Raw genomic sequence first — 12,602 nt, 5'->3', positions numbered from 1 at the left:
TTTTTATTCTGTGTCTTCCGTTTTTGTTTCTGTTTGTAGTAGGTGCCAGGAATAACGTAAGATATAATGGATGTTTCAAACCCCTTTATCGTATTTAAATTACTTTTGATAAACTGCTCATCCTTCACATTGTTACTGAAACTAACCATTTTGCAGACCAATATATGAACCAACATCCTGCAAAAGAAAAATCAAGAACAAAATTGTGGCATCTAACCAATTCAGAAGAAATATGTGTTTTTTTAGGTATACTGATTTTACAAAGTATAACACTGAAACTTGATTTTACATTTTTCTGGTCTAAAAATAAATTGATTAAAACAACTCCATTTTTTTTGTTTGTTTTGTTAATTATGTTTTTCATTATACATCACTTTTATTATACTTACATCTTTTTTTATTATATTTTTACTTCAAACATTAAAATTTGCATTTTTTTTTTTTTCTTTTATTCCTATTTTTGTGAAAGTAAACAGTTTTTAGACATCAAAACTTGCACTTATTTTATCCCTAATACATCACATAACTACGCACGCCTGTGTAAAAAAACAGTGGTACTTAACCCCTTAACTGCCGCAGAATCTTGTATGTTTTCTGTGGCAGTTAAGGGGTTAAGTAAACAGAAAAATGCATTTAGGAAATGTAGAAATATTTAAAATACGTGATTCACATTAATCATCAAATGAAACAAATTATAAGACATTTTTCTTAATAGTACAATTAAATATATTGAGGCTCTGAAATATAACAGAGTTATTTTAAATTTATAGCTTAATAATCTGATAAAGTTGTAATTTGTCAATGGAGAAGTAATAATGAAAGAGAATGCAAGGTTTGTATAACTAAATATAAATATATATTTTTTGTAATTTAGTTTTCAGAACCACATTTTCGATCTACTGATTTGTATACCCATAACTATTTGTTTGGTATTACAGATAAACAACAAATCACTAATTTCAAAACTAAGGTTGCAGTTAACTAATTTGAAAACTATGATTGTGTTGATTTATGGAAGCTTTTAATTTAAAACAAAATATTCAGATAGGTGAATGTCCTATAAATATAGTACTAAGTAATAAAACAGTTTTTCTTTCATCCAATTATCAAAATAATTTAGCTCTTTTTCTGGAAGAAAAGCAATTAAGGAACAGAGAAATGGAGAAGATAAAACAGTATTCAAAGCTAAATAATTAAAATATTCCAAGCCAAAAAAACTTTTTTTAAATTTTGTGTTTAGAAAGAGAGAAGAAAAAAGTATTAAGTTAAGAAATATAATTATTATAAATACTGCATGTCAAACAGGTTTTTTGTTAATACTTCTATTTTGAAAGAGAGTGAAAGGTATTAAAGTAAGAAATATAGTTAAGTTGTCAATAAGCTCTAATAAGAAATCAGATTTTTTAATACAAATTAGAAATTAAAAAAAAAAAAAAATATTAAGTGTCCTTAAATATCAAATGCTAAAGAATGAAAGCAAAATTATATAGCTTCTGGACAGGTAATACTCAAAAGCGTTAGCAGTTGTAATACGCTTATCACTTTTGCATCATGTACTATAACACATTCTCCATTTCCTGTACACTATGGTTTATGTAATAAATATAAATGGATTACAGTTTATAACCTTAATAGGGTGAGCTACACCCTTAGTATGATGAGAAAATTTCAGATATTTATACTGAATATTTTCAATAATTTAAAAATTTTGAATATTACAAAAATATCTGAACACCTTGAAGAGTATAATTCCCTGCTGGGTTACTAAAAACAGAGCTGTAGTAACCTGTTATCTAAAGTAGGAGTATATCACACATTTAAATTGTAATCCTGTGTTATTTGACATCTTTCTGCATCTTCAGCGACATTTATGACACTTTATTATGTTACATTCACGTCACTCTATGGAGTTATATTAAAGTCACAATGTGTCATTACATGAATGTTGCAGTGTGACGTCACAACAATAATCACACAGTAACTTCAATGTCACAGTGTGACTTCCCAACATCACAATGCGACTTCCCATCAATGTCCCAATGTGACTTCACATAAACATCACAATGTGACATCACATAAACGTCATAGTGTAATGTCACAAAAGTGAACATTAAGCCATACATACAACATTACAATGACTGATGTAAATATAAACAAATACAGGAGAATTTTCGACCATTTTATTCAAGTGTGGTAAAATAAACTTATTTGCAATTTTAAAAAAATACATAAAATCCATTATAATGGACATACTGATACTGTATGATCATGACATACATTCTACCTCTTATAATTACTGAAATTTTGAGAAAAAAAATTTTTTTTTACTTAAAAAAATTGCATTACAAACTTACTGCTTGAGTTATTGTTGATTTAACTTCTTCACTCAAAAGATATTCAAGAACAAATGAATCGCCAAATGTTTCTGCCTGAAAATACATATATATTACATATTCAGGGATGCATACAGAAAGCAGTCATGATACCAAGTATACCATCAAAATATTAGATGCTGTTAAAAATGGGAAACCTGGGGCGGGAAATCATCATAACAAATCAAAGAGTAGAAAGGATAAAAGAAATGTATGCTTGGGAAGCAGGGATAAGGGTTTGATTTTAGTTTTTCAGTTTTTAACAGTTTGTTAAATAACAGAAGCAACATAAATTGGGGCAGGCATAAAAACAACTGGTAATATTCTACAGAAATATGGGCAGTGCGTAATGATGAAAGATGTGCCCGTCATCTTTGATTTAATGTGGCATCATGGAATACTTGTATTTTGTGGATTTCTATTATAATTTCAAATGATTAGTTGTAGCTTTTACTGAACAGTGATTCTTTTCAGTGGATGAAGTGAAAAATACGCGATTTAAAGGACCATCAAAAAAAAACTCTCAAGTTTCATATAATAAAATTTTAAAAAATAGTGTACATTTACAAACAAGATATGAGAGGTTTACCAAAATTCTGCAAAAAAAAATACAAAAAATATGGCTACTTATGGAAAATCCCGTCAACCATTTTTGCCTATTAAAGAAGGCGGCAAACTATATGATTTTTCGCCAAAAATGGAAAAGTCTTCTTTAAACACGCTGGGTTTGGCATAACTTTGATTACACGTGTTAGTTATTATTCTTGAATAAAGACTCCTTCTTACCTCTATCATGCATTTACGAAGAAAAAAAAAATGACTAAATTTGGGACCTGACTACTACAGAAGAGCATGTTGCTGAATAGTGGGAAAAAAAGGGCTGATCTTTGGAATATGGTAACTGGTAGTTTGGCGACATTTTGGAGGCGATAAAGGTTACTACCTAGGACTTTGGTAATAATGTGAGAAGTGCAAAGTTCCGATTACGCATTATTTTGTGTGAGGGAAATGAGAGATCATGAGATATGTCATGAGACATTAATGGACGAATTACAGTTCTTTAATCGGTAAAGGGGGGGGGGGAATTTGGAAAACTGTAGTACTATATTATTTTGTATTAAGCTTCATTGTATGTTGTGTGAAATAGTGGAAGTGTGCGTGCCACGTAATGAAGATTCTGAAGATTAGGTAAGTTAGTATTTTTAATCATTTGAGGATATTATTTTTATGCATTGTTCTAAATGTAAGGAGTAAATAAATTAATATGCTATTATTGGAAAATTGTTATTAGCAATGATTTAGTTTAAAGTAATTAGGATTGTAATCTAATTTTTATTAATTTAATGTATGTGCTTATTTATATTTTAAGTAGTGTTTTTTAATTTAATTATATTTTAATTTAATTATCGTGATTTTGTGAGTTATATGTTTGTAGTATTTTGGAATACGTTTGAGTAGAATACGTTGAGTATTTCCACGCATTTTCGTGAAATTTTTCTAATTTATGAGAAAAAAGCATTGTACATGGATATAGTGAAGTGTGCGCAATGCCATTTTTGTGCAATTCTGGGATGTTTTTTTAAGTAAAAATATGTCGACGTGTACATGGTTTAGTGATATTTTAATTAAATGATAGTTATTTTGTGAATTTTATGTTTGTAGGAATTTGGTATACGTTTCAGTTGAAGTAAACGTGCATGGAAGTAATTTAAATATTTGACACTAAGTATTTGTAACCATTTGTAATGTTTGCGGTATGAATTCATTGGTGACGTTTATAATATAATAGATAATTTAGAGGTAAAAGTTTTTGGATATTTTATTTATTTTATACGTGGAAATGTTCATCTTTGGAAAGGGTATATACTTTTTGCAATCAGGTAATTTCATATATGTTCTTTTTACCGGATTTAAAGATTCACAAAATTTTCATGCATTTTCGTGAATTTTTCTCATTTATGAGAAAAAAGCAGTGTATACGTGGATATAGTGAAGAGTGTGCGCAATGCCATTTTTGTGCAATTCTGGGATGTTTTTTTAAGTAAAAGTAAGTCGACGTGTACATGGTTTAGTGATATTTTAATTAAATGATAGTTATTTTCTGAATTTTATGTTTGTAGGAATTTAGTATACGTTTCAGTTGAAGTAAACGTGTATGGAAATAATTTAAATATTTGACACTAAGTATTTGTAACCATTTGTAATGTTTGCGGTATGAATTCGTTGGTGACGTTTATAATATAATAGAGAATTTAGAGGTAAAAGTTTTTAGATATTTTATATATTTTATACGTGGAAATGTTCATCCTTGGAAAGGGTATATACTTTTTCACGATCAGGTAATTTCATATATGTGCTTTTTACCGAGTTTAAAGATTCACAGAATTTTTTTGCACAAAAATAATTGTTTTTACAACATATCTCCTTAATAAAAAATAATGGACATTTTTAATGAAAAATTAAATATAAAAAATGATAATATAATAAATTTGAAAGAAAAATAAGAATCGAATGTTTTTTCTTCTTAGTAAATATTTTTTTTTTTTTTTTTTTTGGTTTGGCGTGATTGGCGACATCTTTTGTGGGTTGGCAGGATTTTCTGTAAGAACCAAAATATTACATTAAGTATACTGCGCAAAGATAAATACATAATTGTACTGTGGAAATAGAACTGACCATTAAAACTTAAGTTTGAAATGTAGCAGAGTGTAAAAAAGTTATGTCGGAAAGGCCTGCTTAATTGTATAACTTTAATACATTCATAGCATTAAATGTTTCTAAACTGAAAACAACAATATTTTTAAAATGAAAGGGAGGCTGAATGCATCGATTCTTCTCATTCTACTATAAATAATAATATTAATGAAACTACACAAAGAAAATATAAAACTTAATCTGATGTCTTTGTAAACTTCTACACACCTTTCAAATTATAATACTTTGAGGCATACTGGAAAAAAAACATAAATGAGATTTAAAAATTTAAAGAACCAATGGTATTCTACCCATTTTTGTAACAATTTTGATTTTCTCCGTGAATTTAAAATACAAACATGACTGGCATCAAACTATTTATCATCAACAGCATTAAAAATATCCATTTCTTTAAAATGTTGCTGAAAAATAAACAATGGTTTGAAGGCTATATTTTTGCACATTTCGAAGAGAAGTACTCTTATTCAGTTATTAAAATAGATATGAAAAGCATGGTTTTAATATTTCTACACGTAAAATAAGTGACATAATTAATATGAAAGGAAAAACATGTAGAAGTTTACATCTAACTGGGAAAAAGGCAAAAAATGCATGTAAAACAAAAGTACTACAGCTCTTATTAAATCTAAAGTCACGTTTTAAAGGAAAATCCAGCCTCCCAAAGAGCTATTGCAAAATCTTTAAATATCTCTTTAGGAATAGTGAAAAAAATTATAAATCCAATTTTTAAAGCTAATCAAAACAAGAAAACATGATGTTCGTAACCTAACGGGAAACATGTTTCTCAGCATAAGACTACATGCAGATTGGTGTATGAAAATTATTTGGCAAGTGAAACATGGAAATATGTAGTTACAATTTATAAGGCTCGGATATACAGTCAAAAGTTGTTAATTCGGACACCCATTATCCGGAATGATCTATAATCCGGACATCAAAGCTACAAAATTTCTGCGCATGCGTTGCGTTTACGTGTGCGCGTAAGACCTTTACGGCTGCGAATATGCGTGTGCGCATAAAACGTTTATGCATGCGCGTTTAATGTATAACGGACGGTATAAGCTAAGCTAAAATTATCTAATTCAGTTAATGTTGCAGATTGCATTGTTCCTTAATCTTCGAATTGGATCCGGCTTATTATTTTTTGCAGACTGTTGGAGCAATTTTATAAAAGTAGCTTGAACTTTCGATTATATCAAATAGAATTTTCGACATATATTTGCTAATATGTAAAGGATCTAAAGCAAAAGTATGTTTCAAAATCCGAAATCTGTTTATCAATTTCAGGCTGCTCGGCGGGGGGAACGCTGCGGCGCGGAATGAATTGGAAGTTGATCTGTCAGCACTATCCTTATCTTCAGGGCAAATGTTTTTATTTTATTTGGCTTATAATTCCTTACCACATGTAGTATTTTATCTCGATGTACTCCGTCTTTGATATGATTTAAAACAAGTTCCTCGTCATTATAATTCGCTTCCAATAGTGAAGAAAGTAACAGAGGTTATTGAAAACGAAAAAATTTCGATTGACAAATTAGTCGGTATTCTCGACACAACAATTATAGGACTTGAACAGCGGAACTTTGTAACTAAACAAGAAATTATGTCTGTTTAATAGAATAAAAGAGGAAGTATTATCACATGAAACGAGGCAACTTAAACAACTTACATTGAAAGAAATGTTTAATAAAGTAAACAAATAAATATTAAGCTTTTTCTTTTTGTAAATTTTGATACCCTTTAGATCATAATTGTTCTGTAATTACGGTTTCATATTTTTAATTTTGCAATTTCTGCACGCTATCTTACCAGATTTAAACTGATGATCTATAATTAAGACATCTATAATTAAGATGATCTATAAATAATCTATAATTAAGATGATCTATAATCCGGAAAAATCGATAATCCGGAATCGCCGAAGTCCTGGCGAGTCCGGATTAACGACTTTTGATTGTACTTGACTGCAATAGAAATAGATCAATTTACTACTGAGAAAGAGGAGAAAAAGATTTAATATGTTGGTTCAGGAAGAAAAAAAAAAAAAAAAAAAATGAAAGTTTTTCTAAAGGATTTATGGTTATTACTGAATTCTCTTATAAAGGAAAACTTAAAATAAGGAAAGTAGAAAAAAATCTCAAAATTAATTCAGATTACTATCGGAAATATGTTTTAACAGAGATTTTTAACCGCTTACCTTACAAATTTTTTTGAAAAAAAGGCTAATCTTTAGAATATGGTAGCAGATAGTTTGGCGACATTTTGGTAAGGCGATAAAGGTTACTAGTTAGGACTTTAGCAATAATCTGAGAAGTACACAGTTTGAATTACAGATTATTTTGTCTCAGAGAAATGAGAGATTATGGCATGTAATGTGACATTTTCCGGAAAATTCTGATCGTGATTTTGGCTAATAAGCACTTAGAAACAATTTTGCTGGTTAAGTGCAGAATCACCCACTTATTTGTTTGGCGCTTTTTACAAGAGTAGGAAGAATTGGATTTTTGTCAATTTTCTTTGACTTTTTAAGTGAAAATAGGTCGATGTGTACTTAGATAAAGTCAAGCGTGTGCGCAATGCCATTTTTGTGCAATTCTGGGATTTTCTTTTAAGTGAAAATAGGTTGACGTGTACATGGATGATACCATGTATGTGCAATTTGTAAAAACGCGGCAAGCAGTGGGCGATTCTGCACTTTGCCCCAATTTCGCACCTAATCTTCGTCATGATTAAGCACTTTTGTTCCATAAAAGTTCTAGCATAAGCGTAATTCGGTTAGCAGATTGTTGGAAAAAAATGTTGAGTAAAAAAAAGAAGAAAAAAATGCCTTTACTTCGTGAAAATAAAATGGCATCCAAACAAAAACTAGCAGGTTGCTGTAGGAGGGTTGGTCGGCAAATTTTCGCCAAGTTACCATCATAATCCAAAGATTAACCCAATTCTGTGACTTATTATTTTATCTTTGTAGACAAAATAACAAGTTAAAGATTTGCACAAACTCGGTATCCATGTGCATATTGGCCTATTTTCACTTAAAAAAAATCACAGAATTGCACAAACTAGGCATTGTGCACTCCCTTGAGTTTATCGACCTACACGTCAACCTATTTTCACTTAAAAAAAAATCAGAGAATTACACAAACTTGGCACTGTGCACTTCCTTGACTTTGTCCAAGTACACATTGATATATTTTCACTTAAAAAGTTAAAGGAGCACCCAGTTCTAGGTAAAAGTATATTTATGAAACATTCAATTACTCAGGTTACCATAACTGAAATAACAACTTGGTGATAAACAAAACAACAACTTGGCAATAAATGAAATAACTTCGCGACAAGGGGTACCCTTAAGTCTACTCTAACCGGTCTGGTATCTTGGAAATCAAAATGCAATATGATAGTTCAACAAAAGGACTATCAGACTGAACATATTAAACAATAAAATTCTCAGGTTTTTTTTATATATAAGTCTTTACAAAATCGTTACAAAAATGTGTGAACACCACCTGTATGTAGAATACTGAACCAATTTGCTACCTAAAAAAAAAGTAAAATTTGAGCTACTAAGTACTGATAAGTCACCTAAGCAAATGTTATGATTCATTTTAACCACAAGTTTGCCAAACTGTAAACATTTTAATAAAATATTGATGAATTAAGCAAAATGTCTGCATCCCAGCAATGGTACAAGATATTCAACATCTGAATTAAATAAAATTTAATATGTAATTTTTATACAAAAAACTACTCCCATATTCTGTTAATGATAAATTAAAACTGAACTAAAATAAAAAAGATGGTAATAAGTATAGTAAACCTGTAAATCATAAAAAATATCAAGAATAAAATAATAGTAATAATAGTAACACACAGTGAATGGAAAGCTGAATAAGGAATTCTCTGACTTAATGACTACTAATCCTTTCTAACACAACAAATATACTTCACCAATTTTAAAAACGAATATACTGATTTCAAAATACCTCTGTGACATGGCCAGTATTTTTCACAAAAGCTTCAAAATCTTTATTGCTGACTTCATGTATATCTAAATAAAAGTCATCGACAGTAACTTTCCTTGGGGGTCCTTCACCATCGGACACAAACACTGGTTTATCAGTGCCCATTTGAAAAACACCGCCTTTTATGAGCACAGTACCTGAACTACTATGAGAATCTGTCTCCTTCGAATGCACATTTTGATTAGATTCAAGATATTTATTTTTAGTACTTGAGCCCATTTTTTTGCTAACTGCTGTACAAAACTTAGAGTTTTGTAATGAATCATCCGTATTTAAAGATTCCGAATTTCGTGAAACAGTGCCACATCCGCAGTCTGACTTTGCAGAACGTGGATCTTTCTCCTCATTTTCATTAACAGAAAACATATTTTCTTTTGATAAATTTAAAGATAAACATAGCATAAGAATAAATAGCTTTAAAAATGCATCCATAATACACAAGATTTTTTAAATCAGAATGTTCCTATGAGGAAAATTATAACCCACTGCGTCCAAGTACAGAAATATACACGACTCTTCTCACGTTGTAAACAAACAAATGCGGCCTACATGCCTGACGATGCGGTTTTTAACCCATGTAATTGTCGGTTAGCGCTAAATCCCCAGGTGCTACTTTGGTAGACGGTTGCACGGATTTTGGCGATTTTCCTTTGGCGAGTAATACAACTTAGGGTAAACCCATTGCTGGATAAGTTATTTATGGTAACCGATACTTTGTTGTCATTTTATTTAAAAAATAGTGCGTTTTATTGTGCATAAATTCCGTGTTTAAAATATTATTTATGACTTTTAAATATTAAAAATCAATTTAATTTTGCATTTTTATTTGAAATAAAAATTTTATTGTTTATCATATTTTATGAAATTTTATGTTGTGGATGACGTCACCTTACTTTAAAAGTAATTCCTTTTTAATATGTATAAATTTAATCTAATGTTTTAAATATTATTTATGGCTCTTAAATATTAAAATACAATTTAATTTTGCATTTTTTTAAATGATTGTATTATGTATGAATTTTTAAATAATTTTAATTCTAGCCGTGATGTAATTAGCTCTCTGATTGGTTATAGAATATTTGTGCATTAACGAGCTGTAATCAGCTCCCTGATTGGTTACTGACAATTTGTGCATTTCCGCGCCGTTTTAAAATTTAATTTATATCTTCGAATTCCTTCAAAGATGTCTTCAAAGGTATTATCTAAATTATGATTTTGATTTTTTATTGTGGGACTTATCAATAAACAAGAGGTTAAACACTCAAAAAAATGTAAGTACATATTTTTCTTTTATTTTATAATTGTATACTTCAATTTTTGTTAAAGAAATTAATACACTATTTTCAGAAATTGCTGAGATAATTATTGTCCATATGTTTTAATGTTAATTATATTCTATATAACGTATTTTAAAGTATTTGAATTTAATAATATTCTAATTCTTTTAAATGTTGGTATGATGGTTTTTAATTCGATATTCAATTTCAGTAATATTTTAATCTAATTAAACGTTGGTACAATGTTTTTATAGCGGTGTTTTCATTCTCTTTTTTGCTATATGAAAGTAATAATAGCCCTACTTTAGTATTTTATACTGATAGTAAATGTATTTATTTACACTTGCTTGTCATCTTAAAAAATGACATTTTCAACAAAAAATTAATCCATTACTTTTAACGATATTTATTTATTTATTTTTTAAGTTTCGAATACTTTACTATGCGTAAAAACAGCGTTTTTCAAGATGGCTGACGTTTGTAAAAATCGCGCCAACAATTCGGCCAACGTAAATCGCCAAAAATCCGTGCAACCGTCTACCAAAGTAGCACCAATCCCCAAACGCGCAGGGAGGTCACACGACATCCAAACTAAGTGTAAGATGATTTCACATCAAAGATACGCCCCTTATGCTCAGTAAATTTCTGCGCATAAATTGAAACATGCTTCTGCAATATGAATTTCAGAAATAGAGATAATTTTTCTGAAAATACTACATATGCTAACTAAATACATATCAAATATTAACATTTTAACATGTGTAGCTTTCCAATATACTCTTTTGTTTATTTTAAATCACTGAGAAACATATGAGATTTCAGTTTTAAATTCATTCTGTTAATATTTCCAATACATTTCATCTAATAATTAGTGTTTTGTGCTTTAATTTTATCATTGTATTAGAAAAAAAAACTAATATTTGTTTCTCTATATATTATTCAAATGCATAATTAATTATTTTAAAATTACGAACATTTCGTAATAAATGTGACAACTTGTATTATTTTATTGTATATCTGAAAGGAATCTGGCTTAAATATAAATTATTTACATAATCTTTGGATGGAAAAACTATCATGTATTATATTTAAACAAAAGATCTACTGAAAGATTTTTTTTTTTTTTTTTTTAGTTTTTGCATGTTCAGAAGTTTTAATGTGTAAATATGTTTATTCTGAATAGTTTTGAAAAATATATTGCACCCACACTAAATTTAGATAACAAATTTTTATCCTGTGAAATATATTCAAATTTTAATATGAATGAGCCCTTGTGAAGCTGCCAAGGTAATTTCATAGAAAGCTAATATCAATTTAAGGCTTAAAATGGATTCCAGGCTTTTCTAGTGTAGATACGAGCCAGTTTTTCCCAGAAAGTCCTTCACAAAGACATCCATCGTTTTACGTTGATAGCCCTTATGTGCTGTAGTCAAATAAATTAAACCAAGCTTTCGTAAGGATGTGATATTCTTTCTTCCTTATTATTATGGATCTTGTTTTTTAAAGTTGTCAAGATTTTTGATGAATCGCCAATGTGTTGCAACTCTGAGGGCTACAACGTGCAGGTTACAAATTAAATAATCACAGCAGGGATTAATTAATATAAAGATTTAATATGGATATCTCACACAAGCAGTAAAACGTTACATTATTCTATCAAGCGCATACATATAACTGAGTGAAAAAGAGGGAATTTCTCCGCTTAGTTCGCAGTTAAAGAAAAAAAAAAAAAGAATAATAGAAAATAGTCCACTCAGATGCGGCGCTTCTTCTGCCGATCTTCGCCGAGCCATTACGTAATCGTCTGTCTGCAGCAGCCGTCTCCAACATTCTCCTCCTCTTTGAGTCGACTTCAGGTTGGCTCAAACACATACAGTACCTGGTCGAAGAGATCCAATTTCTGAGGCACCTTGATCGCACGTCCAAATCTTGACACTTTAGCACCTTGCAGGATGTTACTAGAGTCATTTGAAGAGTCATTAGAATCTGAATGCTCATCACTAGAAATAGAAGAAATAGGATTAGTAAAAGCGTTATCGTTTATGGGATCAGTGGGTGTGTCCGTTAACTGCACTTCCAATGGAAAGACTCGCTGAATGGGACGAAGCAGCGTACCAGCTTGAGTCTTTAGTTCTACAGTTCTAACCTTGCCATCTTTCCCAGGAATTAGTCGAATGAACTTAGCTAAAGGCCAGTGCATCCGTTTTTTGATTTCA

The 12,602-nt window shown here is 29.8% G+C and overlaps 1 protein-coding gene across 2 annotated transcripts in view; it reads right to left on the bottom strand.

Moving 5' to 3' along the window:
- Window positions 1-9,724, bottom strand: part of LOC118199061 (formylglycine-generating enzyme) — a 123,400-nt gene extending 113,676 nt beyond the window's left edge. Inside the window, exons 1-2 of one of the 2 annotated variants that reach the window (XM_085813527.1) lie at window positions 9,071-9,720; window positions 2,355-2,429 (exon numbers count right to left, since the gene is read on the bottom strand). In XM_085813527.1, the coding sequence (XP_085669653.1) occupies window positions 2,355-2,429; window positions 9,071-9,541 (546 nt within the window). In that variant the 5' untranslated portion in view covers window positions 9,542-9,720. Of the gene's footprint in view, window positions 1-2,354; window positions 2,430-9,070 lie in introns of both variants that reach the window. The other variant, XM_085813528.1, reaches the window with a different exon arrangement.
- Window positions 9,725-12,602: the final 2,878 nt, after the last annotated feature.

Source organism: Stegodyphus dumicola, chromosome 3 (genome assembly GCF_044657685.1).
Source record: "Stegodyphus dumicola isolate Sdum_Otavi_A_Nest chromosome 3, ASM4465768v1".
In the NCBI taxonomy this organism is placed as follows: domain Eukaryota; kingdom Metazoa; phylum Arthropoda; class Arachnida; order Araneae; family Eresidae; genus Stegodyphus; species Stegodyphus dumicola.
This window is presented reverse-complemented; position numbering and strand designations above follow the sequence as displayed.